The sequence below is a fragment of the Bombyx mandarina genome, chromosome 20 (genome assembly GCF_030267445.1).
Source record: "Bombyx mandarina strain Sakado chromosome 20, ASM3026744v2".
In the NCBI taxonomy this organism is placed as follows: domain Eukaryota; kingdom Metazoa; phylum Arthropoda; class Insecta; order Lepidoptera; family Bombycidae; genus Bombyx; species Bombyx mandarina.
Window position 1 is genome coordinate 3,729,786 of NC_143226.1, and position 16,836 is coordinate 3,746,621.

Below are 16,836 nucleotides of genomic sequence, written 5' to 3' on the forward strand. Positions count from 1 at the left end.
TGACTTTTTGATTGATAAAGGTTAAGCAGCTGTTAATTTCAGTTATAAAAATATTAATTTCAATCAATACTATAACACCTGGAATTCAAGTCCAAACAACACTCCAAAAATGTTTTGAAAAATAATTTTAGCTTAATACGGTCCTGATTTTCTTGAATGACGCATGCGTACCAACCATCACAAAGCACAATGTTGTAGGCACTGTATTAGCGGCATCTCATTTTTCTACAGACTTTTCATATAGTTTGTCTCTTTTACATCAACAGTTTTCTTGCTATATTAGTCTTACACACAGAAAAATGATAGCTCTTTCTCACTTTTCTGAAGTTGTTATTGATATTCTGAACTATTCTGAAGTGAACGCCACTTTGCATCGGAGTAGATGGTGTAGGTACGTGATAGTCCATTTCTGTGCCAAATAGTCTTCAATCAAAAGATTCACTAACAACAAAGCAATGTACTGTATTCATTTGAAACGTATTTCATTAACTGAAGCGATTTCATGGTACTTTCAGCCAGATCACTGTCTCTTTGGCTGACCAGACAGCTCGTCTAGTATTATAATAATCATTCTAGAACAAAACATTAAAATTATTTGTAAAGCACAAGGACCGGGAACGTGACATTCGCTTCACTAGCTTCCCGCCATTCTCAGATAACCTTGAAGCGATCGTCGCCTACGCACGCTTCTAACGTAGTATTGTGTAATATTTATTTACATCGAAATAAAAACGCATATTTTGTATACTACGTTGTAACACAGAATTAAAAACAAATGTTGTTTGTTTTGATTAAAATATATTGTAACAGGAAAATTCTGAAATAATGCTTCTACGAAATCACCGTTACTTATATTTACATAAATTCGTGATTTCCTAAACACAATTAGGGCGTCTTTTTTTCGTAATTATATTTCTGCATTTATTATTATTTATTTAGTGTCGCGCAGCGAGCTATGGAGAGGGCTATGCTTGGTATTTCTCTACGAGATCGAATCAGAAATGAGGAGATCCGTAGAAGAACCAAAGTTGCTGACATAGCCCGTAGGATTAGCAAGCTGAAATGGCAGTGGGCTGGCCACATAGCGCGAAGATCGGACGGCCGATGGGACAGAAAGATCCTCGAGTGGAGACCACGTACTGGCAAACGCAGTGTGGGACGGCCACCTACCAGATGGACCGACGACCTGGTGAAAATTGCTGGGTCACGTTGGATGCAGGTGGCAACGGACCGGCCGCACTGGAGATCAGTTGGAGAGGCCTATGTTCAGCAGTGGACAGCAGACAGGCTGAAATGATGATGATGATGATGATATTTCTGCATCTTACAATTAAGCAGTTTTTAACGAGAACAGAGGTTGTGAACATAGTTAATAAACTGTAATAGGAATGAGCATCAAGTGTATGCACTAAATTGTATCTGTAACATCATCACAATTGTTTTTTTTTTTATGATTGAAAGATTACTGGTGGCCCGGAGGCCTTTCCAGTTTCACCAAGACAGGTGGGCGAGCAAAGGCTCAGCCAGGAGGGGTGGGATTTGCTAACAGCTACCCGAGCGCCTCCGAAAGAGACCTAACAGCTCAAGAGTAGCAGTTTCGCGAATGAATCTACTACCGGATCGGAATCGCGACCCGCTGAAAAGATCCGGCGAGAAGTTAGCGAGCTGATTCATGGGTCAGGTTGCACGGCGAACTCTTTGTCGAGTTCGACGAGTACGGTTACCGAGGTCCCTAAGCCTGGTCCTAGTGTTAGAGCTGAAGGCGTCTAATGCAAAGGTTATTGGATCTGATGGATCCGTAAGGAGGTGTTTAGGGCGTCGACGGTGACTGGCTCCTGCGTGATCAGGATTCTGGAAGTAGTCAGCGGCGGCAACGATAAGGCGATTATCATGACGCATAGCCTTATCGAAGTACCGTTCCGACGCTGACTTCATGTATTTCTGGATAGATTCGAGGCCCAGGTCGTCGTGTAGGTCAACGTTCCTCACGAACCACGGAGCTCCGACGGCTAACCTGCAAAAGCGGGATTGTAGAGATTGGAGGGTGTCTATGTGTGTGCGGGCCGCGTGAGCGAACACCACACTCGCGTAAATCATGACGGTGTCACAATTGTATCAGGTAACAGTTGCTATGACATAATTGAAATTCAGGTTTAGAGTTGATGGCCAAATTGTATTTTGATTGCCGTCGCCGGCAGACTCATTAAAGGACGGACTGACGATAAGGCACTGCCTTTCATGTATATCAGCCAAGGCATAGAGAAGCCGTTGCCATAAAAACTTGTTACCTATTTTTGTATTTCACTTTTTTTCCTACCTAAGTTAAAGCCTTGAGAGGCTATTTCAGCGTAACCTTAACTAGTAGGTGAGAACACGGGGCCCAAACCTGACGACGTTGCTAACACGAACCCTAACAAGAGCAGTGCTTCGCAGAATCTACCACCGGATCCTAAAGGCGACCCACTGAGAAGATCCGGCGAGAAGTATTTCACGAAATTTGTTAATCGCGATCGCCCACCACTCAGTTACGGCCTCATATATTTCGTAGTAAATCATCCGGATTTTGAACTTTTTAAGTTGTTTGAGTTTTAACAATTGTAGAAGCTAAATAAATAAATAAATAAATATAGATCTGACTCGATAACGCAGAAGCTGGCGCCCTTAGCCGTATCTTCCAATCTCGCATTCGTGTAAAGAACAAGTTTGTTTTTGACCCGTATATTTACGTAATATTGGTACAGTGGATGATATACATTTCCCGATAGTAGGCTGTTCATATTATGCCGTTAGTTTACCGAACTTCTACAATTCGATATCTGGGTCATACAATTTATTTAAGTGGTGACACATATTACATGTGCAATAGGCTGTGGGGACCTAATAATCTGATGAATATGAATATTTTAATTTCTGTAATCTGTAAGACAGTGGTGTACTATGAGGAATTGTTTGAGATAATCCCATAGTCCTGTTTTTACCATCGCGCCGCCCACCACCAGAGCAGAGTTCATCCGTATGGATACCATTAAGTTAACTCACATTGCTTTTCCAGAGATCTTTTAAGCCACTTACCATCCGGATTTGAAATGAGCTTCATTTCACGATGTTCCCTGAGCGCCATAACATGTCATTATTCGGACAATGCACGCGGAGATTACTGAGCGGTAAGCAACGGTTGATTCCATTCTTGGCATTGCTGATGTCCATGCACGACGGTAACCACTCACCATCAAGTGGGCTATGTGCTCATCTCCCTATAAGGATAATAAAAAAATGCCCAAATTTGCCACCCTGCCACACTGCGGCGTTAGGCCTGCTGAGCCTGGTAGTAAATGTAGTAGTATGAAATCGTCGTGACCTAAAGGATAAGACGTCCGGTGCATTCGTGTCAAGCGATGCAACGGTGTTCATATACCGCAGGCGGGTACCAATTTTTCTAATGAAATACGTACTTAACAAATGTTCACGATTGACTTCCACGGTGAAGGTATACCATCGTGTAATAAAAATCAAACCCGCAAAATTATAATTCGCGTAATTACTGGTGCTAGGACCTCGCGTGAATCCGCACGGGTAGGTACCACCACCCTCGCCTATTTCTACCGTGAAGCAGCAATGCGTTTCGGCTTGAAGGGTGGGGCAGCCGTTATAACTATACTGAGACCTTAGAACTTATATCTTTTCTTTCTCAAGGTGGTTGGCGCATTTACGTTGTAGATGTCTATGGGCTCCAGTGACCACTTAACACCAGGTGGGCTGTGAGCTCGTCCACCCATCTAAGTAATAAAAAAAACCGTCATTATATTTGTATTTTCCAAACGTATCATTATTTATACCAGTCTCTGATTCTTATAGTAGAGGGAATCCTAGATCGAAGTCAGATGACCTTGATACGTGTCTAATTATTTATTCTAAGCTGAAGAGATGTAGGTACTATACCTAAAATTAGTACATGTCTGGTGAAATATACCCAATTTCAACTATATATTAAGTATATTTTAAGGAAAAAAATTAACGAATCATCTTTATTTTTATAGGCTTTAATTTTTGTAGCTTACATTAAGTTTTACTATTTTACTTATTTATTTATTTCTGCCACGAACAAGTCATGGGTCTTAATGCGTTTGTTTTTTTCCTTCTAATTATCTATCTTTTTTCTTTCGCTTCGAGTGTTTGGACTTCTTATGTTTCGACTTGTGTTTCTTAAGTTTTTTCTTTTTCTTCTTTTTAACTTCGTTCGCGTCGACCCAACAATCGGAACTGGAAGAGGAGTCGATTTCTAAGGTCACGTCTTGCTTACACATCTGACTAGCTAGGTTCGGTTTAAAATTATCCGGTATTTTAGGTCCGTAAGTTTCGTCGGGAGCCGGAACATTCTCGACTTTATCGACTTTCGTTTGACCGTCCGCATCTTTGGGCTTTTGTTCTTGGACATCTTTATCGGGTCTCTTCCAAGAGTTTATTTCGTGGAAATCGATATTAGCGAAAATACCACGGGGCGGTGAATTGTTCCTCTCCAAATTCTTTGGCGCGTCCGCGAAATCGCGATCATTATCTTTAGTCTGACCGACGTCTTCGTCTTCGCTGTCACTGAGAAATATCGATTTGTACAAATCGATTTTATCGAATTTATTTATTGTCTCCGTCACTTGGACCCCTTCATTTTTGTTCTGCTCGGATTCTTTTAAAAACAATTCCGCGACTGTCATCCTTTTGGGTGCGTCGACGATTTCCGTTTTATTTGACGTTGACGTAATAGTGACAGGTCTAGTGTCAATTTTGACAGGCTCCCGATTCAGCGACTTTGATCCACTGAACGCGACTTGTTCTTTCGCGAAGCTGTCTCTGTCGTGTACTGAGGACTCCATATACGAAAAGACGGAGTAAGAAATCTTCGGTCGCTCTTGATGTTTTTCTTCTGCACTGTGAATAAAATTACAAATGGCAATTGTCAAGTTTCGATTCAGAAGAAACGTTTTTCAAACAAAATAAAAAGTGAATATCGTGACAGCGGGTCAAACCAAAATCTGCTATGTGCAAAAACTCTATTTTGAATTAACAAGTAAAAACATTTTCATATAAAATCATAGATGAAGGTGAATTTTTAAGAAATATATCAAATGAAAGCTATAGATAAATATTAAAGCTATAGACACATAACAGTTTTTATACGGTAGATAGAGCTGTGAACTATACGAAAAGGTCAAAAAGTTAAAATCTCAAAAAGTGCACATAGCAGATTTTGGTTTGACAACGACGATATGCCGGGTACCAAATCAAGTTTATGAGCGACTTAAGAAATTGTATCATGAAATTCAGTCAATCAATCTAAAAAAAATCCAACGTAACCATTGGTAGCCCAAGAGGTTGTTCCAACTACTCGCGGACCGGCAGGTGAGCTCATGTGCTCAACCTGACAAAATTTAGCAAGCAAGAGCCGTGTTTCGCAAAATCTACCACCGGATCGGAATCGCGACCCACTGAGAAGATCCGACGATCCAGCTGTGTCTATGGGCTAGTCCACTCGTCGAGCTCTTCGTTGTAATCGACGAGGATGGTGACCGGTGCTTGAAGAGCCTAAAAGCACCCAGAGTGGATCCAGGAGTTCTGACAAGACAAGTTTTGGGCGACGGCGGTCCTGTATCATCCCGTCGCCTGGATCGCATATGTAATTATCGGGGGCCGAAGTTGTTTTGACGCTCTGACGATTCCTCAAGCCAATCTAATCTTAGAATAGATGGATGTTGAGGGGAAGACGCAGCGTGCCTTCTATGAAGCCTCGACCTGTTTGAGGTCGCGGCAGTCCGCTGGATGCCGAAAAGCAGGATCGGTCATGTCGAACATTGCGGGAGGCCAGTCGTGGACGTCTATGGGCTGATGATGACAGTTCCACATAATCTAGAACCTGACTAATTACTGCCAGTTTTTTTATTAATGATAAATGACGTCATACTTACTCAATACCGGCGAGTTGGGGACGTTATATGACGTCATACTTACTTAACACCACTCAGTTGAGGGACGTTATATGACGTCATACTTACTTGACGCCGCCGGGTTGGGGAACGTTAAATCTCTTGCACACGAGCGCTTCTGGCCGCCATTGTCCTTCTACTCTGGTCACAGCGCCGTAGAGACCTCCCTTGGCTGCTTCTATCTGCTCAGGAGTTGCTAAGCCGTAGCCAGTGGAGCTTCTGGCGACCGCCGTCAATGGGTTCAGAGCATCGTCCGGTTCGCTGGCGTGCGTGAACCTGGCACATGAACATATTTTAGGCTCTTCCGATTATTATTTTTCTCACCTAAGCCGATGGTCTACAGCAGTGATGGGCAAAGTACGGCCCGCGGTAGTAATTAATCCGGCCCGCCGAGAGTCCATTCATCTTAAATATTGTAGTCCGCATTTTGGCGCGTAAAATAAAACCTTAAAAAAAATTTGCTAGGCAGCGGCTTAACTCTGCTCCTGACATTGCTGAAGTCCGTGGACCGTATGCTCGTCTGCCTACAAGAGCAATAAAAAAAAACTAACGTTTATAACTGAAAACCTTCGAATTTTTAATGAAAGCTCCAATTCGTCAGGGGTGTTTTGAGCTTTCATTATCTCATAATTAACTTGCCATCATTATAAGTATCTCGGCAGTCTGTCACAGGTATTAGTTTATTTATTGGAAAAAAAACCATTCTTTTCACCTATCTATCACACGCCTAACAAGGCGTAATAGTAAAAGGTATTTTGTTTATTAAAAAGCTTTAATACAAAATGCATTTTTTATATAATTCTAGCCCTCTAGAATTTCTTAAGCTTTGTGGCCCGCCATTAAAAATGTTTGCCCACCACTGGTCTAGAGAGACTATGTCAGCGTCGCCGGGCTAGTAGGTAAGCTCAAGGGGCTCAAACCTGACGACGTTGCTAACACGAACCCTAGCAAGAGCCGAATCTAGCTAGCGAGCTAGAATCTACCACCGGATCAGAAACGCGACCCACTGAGAAGCTCCGGCGAGAAACTCAGTGGGCTGTATCTGTGGGTTAATTTACTCGCCGAACCCTTCATCGCATTTCACTCGAGCGTACTATGAGCACGTGCGGCTAGTCACCACCGTGCTTCCTACATCAGTCCTATACCTCAACTACTTGCTCACTATTGACAAACTGTCAATCTGTCAACAGTAACGGTTACATTATAGTTCTTCATCCCGAAGCTGATATATTCAGGATAAAGTAAGGCAGACAAGTCAGTGACTCACAGACACGAGCCTATGGACATCATTAAGTGAAAGCCCCTGTAGAGTTTCAGACGTGAGGGTTAAAATTTTGATAAAAAAATATCTTATCTGTATATTAATGAAGAAGGAAAAACTTTGTATCTCTTTTTACGAAAATTGCGCGGACGGAGGAGCATGAAATTTACTTATATAGAATATAGAGAAGGAGTGTAGAATGTTAATTATTTTTTTAAATTATGCTTAAAAAATACATTAAAACAAAAAGAAAAAAATTACACACACTACAATGTATTTGACGCACACACGCATGCATACTATTTATTTATTGTAAAACTTTTGTTCTTGACGTCTGTGGTCAAATTGAGAATAGATTAAATATTGTTTGTCTTTATTAATTTTTCTATAGTTGTAGTCTTGGCGGAATTTGTGATTATAGAAGTATAATAAGTCTTTGACAATAGAACCATAATAATGTTAAAAATTTTAATTACAATTAATTATAGTCGAATTTCGACGACTGCGGGACCACTAGTTGTTATAAATGTTTATGTTAATAAATAAAAAAGTCTGGCACATACCTATCCTCCATAACTCCGCTCAAAGGCTTATACAATTTAGCCGCCTGCTCGAATTCTATCAGCTCTCTGTTCCTCTCCCACTCTCTCAGTCTGTCTCCTTCATCTGCCTCCACGACAACGCCCTTCAGAAACTGCTCATATCTGGACTGCTTCTTAGGGTCACTCGCGAACGGCCTGAAGACCTTAACCAACTCCTTCCCTGAGTCTTTTATGGATATGTAATCTGGTTTTGGGACTGTCAAGTCTGTTCCGATGGGTCGTGAGGTTGCCGTGGTGATTTGGGGCTGTGGGGCGGAGTTTGGGAGTGGGCCAGACGTTTCTTGGGCCGTAGCTGGTTTCTGTATGGGAGTCTCGCCTAGTAAGGCGCCTCTGGCCTGCGCCGTGAGCTCGTGGCGACCCAGACCTGATAAACCAAGGTCGATTTACTTAATACGATTAGTAGGACTTTTGAGAAATTGATGCAATATCGATTCTAAAGATCGATAATATGCTATGCTAAACTAAATTATCGTATCAATAGATAATGAACTAGCCCGGTGACGCTGATATGCTCTCTCTAGCTAGACCATCAGCTTAGGTAGGCGAAAAAATAGAGAATATCAATGCAATACCGATTCTAAAGATCGATACTAAACTATATCGATACATATAAAGAGAATATGAATGATATGAAACGGTTTGTATAATACTTATGTATTAAAGACCTTAATAGCTCTGACGAAGAACGAGGCTTTTTTGTAAATCATTAAGCTCATCAAGAGATAAGGCTTTAGTGATGAGTTTGATTTAGATGATTTAAAAAATTACCAGCATACCTTGGTCCCTCCCTGGTAGTTGCGTGGGTTCGAATCGAGACCTCCTGTGTCCGGCTGGCGCGGGGCGGTAGTCTCGCGGGAGGGCGGGTGCGGGGTACGAGGGAACAGATGGCAACGGCTTCTTTGACCTGACGAATCCTTCTAAAACCTAAAGATTGAGACAAACAAACAGCTTTTATTTTCAGCTGCTACTGTAGAATATGAGCAGGGCTTTGAAACTGCGTTACCATAAGACAAATATCTATTTTTCTGTATGGAAACTAGCGACATCTTGTAGCGACTGCCCCTAAACTTGTATGTTGTTAAAGTTAAGGCATTTAAATATGGTATAACTAAACACAGAAAATAAAAATATAATATATCATACAAGTCTTTATTTGTTACCCATATGAGTAGACAAATTGATTAAATTTTATCATTGTGTGATTTCTGAAGATTTACAAAATCATTCATTAAAAATAAAATATAGGTAATATGTTACTGCCATCTACAGGAGCAATGAGAAGATAATGGAAGCGGTGCCATCTAGTGGCCGACGCCCGTAAACATTTTTGTTGAATGCTTGAGTTTCTTATCTATAACAAATTTATGTGTATTATCTATGATATGAGGTCAATTAGCAATAATGACTGTTTTATCTCTTCAAATGCTTCGAGGCAGCCGTAAATTATTGGTGGATAACATCGTTCATAGTAAGCTACGGAATGAACTATGATCCAGTGGTCCCGGAATGCTAACACGTTATGTCAGCGTATCTTTGAGCCAAGTTTATAAATATAATTAATGAGTGGTAAGACATCAGCATGATTGTGTCCCTGACATTGCTGATGGCCATGGACTTGTCATGCTTGGTTCTACAATCATTTAACATCGACTACAGCTCGTCAGCCTAACCTTCAGCAGCAGAAATGATAAGAAGACAAAGTTAATGAAACCCCTTACGTTTCCATTCTTCTCTTTTGCTTTGATAATCTTCTGCTTCTCCGGTTTCCCTAGGGCGAAATCGTAGTGCGACATGTCTTCTGTAGCGTAAATGTCGTCATCTTCCGCCTCGAAGGCTCCCACTCCAAACGCTTGGCCTCTTATTGACACCTGTTCGAATGATGCACAGAACAGTTAATATTTTACTAGTGGTCCCCTAGTAATCGAGATTCGGCTGTAATTAATTGAAATTATAAGTTTGTACACTGTTATGATTCTATTGTCACAGACTATTATGATACTTCTATATTCACAGTTTTCGCCAAGACTACCTACGCTTTAGACAAATATTAATAAAGACAAACAATATTTAATCTATTCTCAATTTGACCAAAGACTATAACGCAATTAGAAAAGTTGGACAATAAACAAATAGTATGCATGCGTGTGTGTGTCAAATACATGGTAGGGTGTGTAATGTTTTTTTTTTTAATTGATTTAATATATTTATTATGCATAATTTAAAAAACAATTAGCATTCGGTACTCTTTCTCTATATTCTCTATAAGTGTGGGAAATTTCATAATCCTCCGTCCGTGCAATTTTCGTAAAAAAGTGTACAAAGTTTTTGCTTCACGTATTAATATATAGGTTATATTGAATTGCATTTTTTTCCTACCTATGTTGATACCCTTGAGAGGCTATTTCAGCGTTGCCCTAGCGTGGAGATGTGCTCTCAGAGCTCAATCCGGACGTGTTGCTAACACTGGCCCTAGCAAGAGCAGTGCTTCACAAAATCTACCACCGGATCGGAAACGCGACCCGCTGAGAAGATCCGGCGAGAAACTCAGTGGGCTGTGTCTGTGAGTTAATTTACTCGCCGAACCCTTCGGCGATTCGGCGAAGACGGTGACCACACGGACGAATGAGCTGATAGCTCACCTGGTGATAAGTGTAACTAGAGCCTATAGACATCACATGACCTGAATGCGCTACCTGACTTGAGATATAAGGTGAAACGAATGACTGGCTCACAGCATACATAGACAGGATTATTGAACCAAGCCAGGCTTGCTTACAGATAGATCCTTTCACGGTTAATCAGAGTATTTTTTTTTATTTGAAAGAATTAGTAACGTATATGAGGATTGAAAATCTGGCATATTTTACTTAATATTAATGTGGCTATTTTGTTTGTGACTATTTTAGGGTCTACTCTTTCGCGAGATATTTATATACTGCGAAATATATGAAATATTTTATTAGGAAGTCGTCGTGGCCTAAAGGATAAGACGTCCGGTGCATTCGTATCTAGCAATACATCGATGTTCGAATCCCGCAGGTGGGTACTAATATTTCTAATGAATACGTACTTAACAAATGTTCACGATTGACTTCCACAGAGAAGGAATAATAACATCGTGTAATAAAAATCAAACCCATAAAAATTCTAACTTGTGCAATTAATGGTGGTAGGACGTCTTGCGAGTGCAAAAAATATAAATCAAAAAAATATATTAAAAAAAAAAAGTAGAAAAATCCAGACTCACCCTCTTTCCCTTGTCTTGCATAACAAGACGACTTGTTGTACTACCGGCGTCGCTGCCATATTCTCCCACCAAGTTCCCTAGCACGGAATGCCGGCTCAAGCCAGAATAACCGAGGCCAAACCGATCGCTTTTACGCTCAAGGATATAAGGCTCATAATCCTCTGGCGCGAATAGGGTCTCATAATCGATTTCTAAGTCTGAGTTGTCTTCATCTTCTTGAGTTTCAGAGTTCTATAAATAGTTTTATTTTAATTTTATTAGTATTAGTATTAAGTATTGCATACAATAAAGAAAAAAATAAGAGAAAACAGAGAAATAGATAATGTAGTATTATATGTCTTTATATACATATATATTTTTTTGTACGCGTTTGGGTGGCAGATGGGACTGCATCTATTTATTTATAATGCAACTAAACTGCTGGATCGACATGAATGAATTTTTGTGTATGTATACATACACAGGACGTCTGTCGGGTCCGCTGTTATTAATAATAATTATTGAAAAATATCTATATCTATACTAATATTATAAAGAGGAAAGATTTGTTTGTTTGTATTGAGTAGGCTCCGAAACCACTGAACCGATTCCAAAATTCTTTCACTGTTCGGAAGCTACACTATTCCCGAATAACATAGGCTATAATATTTTTAAAAAAAAATTAAGGATCCTTACTAAAACTCTAATAATGTAACCCAAGGTGTAAAAAAATTTACCTAAAACATTCTTTACATCGCGTGCCCCGAGAAAACTATTGATGATAGAATAAAATAATGTACTACGACATTGTAGAACACATTATTATTTACAAAAAGTGTCGCGACAGGATATGTCTAACTATTATAGTTATGCCGCAATAAGTGTTCTTTTATTTTAAAAAATAAAACAACGTCAAATATTGCTGAAATTTTTGTCAAAGACCCGGCAAGGGCCAGAGCGGGCCGCTAGTATATAATAAAAGTATTAATAAAAATATTAGTATTAGTAATAATAACAAACCTGCCTCAATTCTGGAGGGACATAGCAGCCATATACTTTGTGTTGCTCCGTGGCTTGTTTCTTCTGTTTCACAGACAGCCTCTCACCTGTACCTTGACCTGGTCTCCAGCCCATGGCACAGAGCATACGGACCGCTGCTGTCTCGTGGACTGCCTGTACTAACTGCTGCAGTACTGGTTCACCTGTAAATGTGATACTCATTATTATTTATTAGTACTTAACAATTGTTTACGATTGACTTCCACAGTGAATGAATAACATCGTGTAATAAAAATCAAACCCGCAAAATTATAATTTGCGTAATTACTGGTGGTAGGACCTTTTGTGAGTCCGCACGGATAGGCACCATCGCCCCGCCTATTTCTGCCGTGAAGCAGTAATGCGTTTCGGTTTGGAGGGTGGGACAGCCGTTGTAACTATACTGAGACCTTAGAACTTATATCTCAAGGTGTGTGGCGCATTTACGTTGTAGATGTCTATGGGCTCCAGTAACTACTTAACACCAGGTGGGCTCTGAGCTCGTCCACACATCTAAGCAATGTAAAAAAAAAGTTTATTCCAGCTTATGTCTAAAGTTGAAGTGTGCTCACAGTATCCATCTTTTACTACCTCAAATCAATATGAACAGCCTCATTATAATGAAAGATCATCAACCTCACGTGGGATGAATGGTCAAGATAAATGGATGTGAACACTTTGGCTTATGAACTGTTTTAAGACCATACAAAAACAAAAGTTGTAAAAAAAATTGTATAAAAAAATTTACTACAAGCCATAAATGAATGTTCGCACCAACAATAATTTAGCACTGGACATATGATAGAATAACACAAACATCAGAGATTAAAAATATTTTTTTATATAGGAATTTGGCTACAACGCCTTTGGCATAGATTTTGCCAATGTATGTATGTATGTATGTACAAAAGTGACAGGTGCTTAGAGAGAAAAAAAAAATACTAAATACAAATAAATTTGATCAGTTTTTCCATACGCGAATCTGTGATTTTAAGAACAGCACAAACAAATATATGTTAGACTAACTATTTTAAAGATAAAGATAAATATTATTGGCAGATAAAAATGTACACAGAATATTTACATGCTTAGAATAGAAATAAACTAAAAAAAAGAAACTATTGAATATTACTGCACACAATGTTCTGCCGAATTCAGAGACTAATCAAAGAACAACAACTATATTTACCAGGTATTGTCCCTTCATGAAACTGTGAGGGTCTAGATCTCTTCTGACCGGAAAAATTGCTGCGCATCTGCACCTGACGAGGTGCAATACCAAACTCCCCTCGATCTTCTTCATCCATAAAGTCCTCTGGTCTTTGCGACTAATAAAATAGAAATTCAACTTATTCAACGGGCACAATCAATTGTATTTTTCTGTGCAAATTAAAATATTAAATAAACTATTTCCAATACATAATTTTGTGCTCAGTTGCAAATGTTTTATGATTAGTTCAGGTTTGAGCCCCGTGAGCTCACCTACTAGTTAAGGTTAGGCTGAAATAGCATATCAAGGCTTAGGTAGCAAAAAAAAACTGATCACATATTTGGACATCAACAAATGTAATGTTGGATTAATTGTAATGTTAATTTAATTGCATTATATTGTATTGAGTTCATGGAAATAAAATGAAATATTATTATAAATTATCATTTTGAACAGTACAGTAGTTTCCAAGTTTACATTGTGTTAGTGTTTTTAATTTTTAGTATAGTTTATCTAGGTTTAAAGTTTGTTTTTTGAATTTTTCGTATCATTTATTTATTAGTTATTTGCTTTCAACATTTTACTTTTGCAATATTCAACCTAATGGAATTGTGTCGACAATATATATGATACAACCTTTATTTTAAATACTATTTAGCTTACAATCCATCTGAAAATGAAACATGAGGTTAAAGACCGAAAGAAGGAGTGTTAGGTGTGCCTTTTTTTTTTTTTTTCCGGGCCGAGGGCCGAACCTCCTACGAGGTCCCCGCGCCTAGGGGGCGCGCGGGGTATGTGAGACTCTACGATCTGCAGGTGTTGAGAGCAGACCGCGGGCCCAAGGAATTTAGGGCCCACCCACTAAACGACTCCCCTGCACTCTTACACCCGGCGTCCGATCTCCGTCCGGGGTCAAAACCCGGTCAGAGTAGGGGGGTTCCCGCGGTCAACACTACAAGTGTTAGGTGTGCCTAGCTTAAGCAAGTTTGTATGGTTACATATCTCTCTGATATACCATACCATTTTAAAAATATGTGATCAGTGTCATTCCTCCTCAACTCTAATTCGTTGTATCTGATCTTATTCTTATAACAAACTAAGTTGGAAATTTTCGCATAAAATTTACTCTTCATTCAAATTATTTTTTACCTGCTCTAATAAAAGACTTTAATTAGTTTCAAGTGGGCTACATGACTATAAGGCTGTAATGGCTTTCAATTTGTGACTAAACTGTTATCAGGCCACAAAATAATATTTAAAAAACAATTGTGACTATACTTACCATTTAGTGTTTCAATATTTGAGTTCTAAAGGATTTTTTGGTATTTAACTATGAAATGGTTCAATTTTGTAAATAAGTTTTAACTTACAGATATTTGTGCTTTGTCTACACGTGAACTTTTAAAAGCGGTTGGTGTCCATCCCTCAGGTGTTCCAACAGAGTTCATGTATCCCGCAGAAAAGCCACCAGTGAAGGCTCCATGGAACCTCCTTCGACCATGGTCATCAACGGCATACTGATCTGGTTGTTGCTGATATTTTCTTTTGCTTGGAATTTCATCTATACAAATAGTTATGTAGTAAAAATTTTGATACGTGTGTGTGTGTGTGTGTACTATTATGAAGTATGTATCTATATTCTTTTTGTTAATTACGTTTATAATTTACGTATGTGGAAATACTATATTTTTATGTTTACTATTACACACATTTACAATTTTTAAATGTACACAAAAACATTATGTTTATTAAATAAAAATTAGGTTAGTCCTATCGTTTACAAACCTTCTTCATATGGCTCTAGTGGAGTTCCGTAACGGATGAAGTTTTCGTCTTCGGAGTCAGAATTACTCATATTTGAAATTACATATATGTTTAAAACAATTTTAGAGTTAAAAACATATAAATTTATAATTTGTTGACATTTTTTTCAATGTTCCTTGGCAGTAGATTTATGGTTCAGCAAAATGACATATCAGCTGTCAATAGCGTCAATGTTATTTTTTTAAATGAAGTAAAGTGAGATGAGATTTAAGACTACTCGATTTTAATTCAAACTTCACATGAGTGTTGGTAGCATTAAAATCATATGACGGAACCATTTTAATGTTTAAAAACGTCTTTAAACATTATAATGTTAAGTACATAGAATTTATCGCACATGAGTTTATCATACTTACTAACTAACTAGATAACTTTGATGCGTATTTTCTCTTCGGACAATGAGCCCACCCAGATTGTGTCGCTATAGACTATAGAAAAAAAAAAAAAAAAAAAAAAAAGACTTAACACACATACTCAAAATAGAATGTATTTTGATACGCCCGAATTATGAAATTTTGTATTTTGGCGACAATTAACTTATAGTTGTAGGGAAAATTCCTGGCCCCCAAAATCTAGCACTGATAGAGAGTGTTGTGAAACGACTGTCTGTCTATTCATACAGCGAAATAAACAGCCGCACGTTGTAGAAAATTTTCGTTGTGGTGTTTATGGATTCCAATAGCCACTCAACGCAAGGCTGCCATAAGTACCTACCTACATGTTCTGATTAAATATTAAAAAAGATCTAATTTCAGAAACAATTTATGAAAATCTTTTAATAATTTCAGAAACTTATCAGTTTTAAATCAAATAATTAAATTTAATAAAACGATATGATACATTCTGAAAGTTTTATTTTTTATTATTGATTTGAACCCTTTTTAAACATGACTATTTAAAAAATTGGATTTGTACAGTTCTCATTTTAAAAACCCAAACGGACAACAGCTAAAAACAATCTGAAAAGTAGGTATAATAGCCGGCAAACTTCGTGAGCATTTGTTGACGTAGTGGGGGTAAGTTTGCGCATGGTACACTCACGTGCAAAAACATTATTTACTCTGCGTCATAATGCAATTAAATTATTAAAATCAACATGTATTTATTTATATATTTATGAGAACATCAACAAAAAATATAGGTTAATAATTGTAATAATTTAATCTTGGGGTAAAATATATATTCCTTATATTAAATCAAAACTAGAGCTGTTGCCAAGTCTTGGTTCAGTTGAAGCGAAGCGGGTATTTGTAATTTTTTTTTTCGTTATCATAATCTTGACCATCATCATCACTGTTTTTATCACCCGAGTTGCTATCATCGTGATGAGTCGACATAGGGATCATCAGTGTAGTTTACAACTCGGTCGGTTCGGTCTACTTTTTTGTCTATAATTAATTATTTTTTGAAGATATTCGATTCGTAGTAATCGCATGTAATTTTTTTCAATTACCAGCTTCCGATTATTTTCTGTTTTTTTCCAGCTGAAGCCTAGCTCTTTCTTAATTCGTCGTAAACTTCATACCGAGCCATTAAAATTTATATCTTCTTTAAATTTTAGCAATTATAACAAATAACTTAACGATTAATAACGATAGACTTTTCACTGTACGCAAGCGTACTTTTGGGAGCAAGCGGAACGAGGGCGCGGTGCGGGACGCAAGGTTCGACTGATCTACCAATAACGCGCTCGATACGAT

The 16,836-nt window shown here is 38.4% G+C and overlaps 1 protein-coding gene across 1 annotated transcript; it reads right to left on the reverse strand.

Moving 5' to 3' along the window:
- Positions 1-4,024: 4,024 nt before the first annotated feature.
- On the reverse strand, positions 4,025-15,516 carry LOC149500646 (G patch domain-containing protein 1 homolog). The gene is made up of 10 exons (XM_089735859.1): positions 15,098-15,516; positions 14,683-14,873; positions 13,292-13,430; positions 12,085-12,266; positions 11,086-11,316; positions 9,557-9,706; positions 8,615-8,762; positions 7,800-8,202; positions 6,045-6,251; positions 4,025-4,923 (listed from the first exon to the last, which is right to left on the reverse strand). The coding sequence occupies exons 1-10, from the start codon at positions 15,165-15,167 to the stop codon at positions 4,143-4,145; spliced, it is 2,502 nt and encodes an 833-aa protein (XP_089591985.1). The 5' UTR covers positions 15,168-15,516; the 3' UTR covers positions 4,025-4,142.
- Between the last annotated feature and the right edge of the window lie 1,320 nt (positions 15,517-16,836).

What these genes read in the sequence shown, in the direction of transcription:
- LOC149500646 (XM_089735859.1), bottom strand. Translation starts at nt 15,167, where the DNA reads ATGAGTAATTCTGACTCCGAAGACGAAAACTTCATCCGTTACGGAACT. An exon ending in TCATGAAGGGACAATACCTG is followed by an intron (nt 12,267 to 13,291) that starts GTAAATATAGTT and finishes TCACATTTACAG; the next exon opens with GTGAACCAGTACTGCAGCAG. An exon ending in CAAAAGAGAAGAATGGAAAC is followed by an intron (nt 8,763 to 9,556) that starts GTAAGGGGTTTC and finishes CTCAATCTTTAG; the next exon opens with GTTTTAGAAGGATTCGTCAG.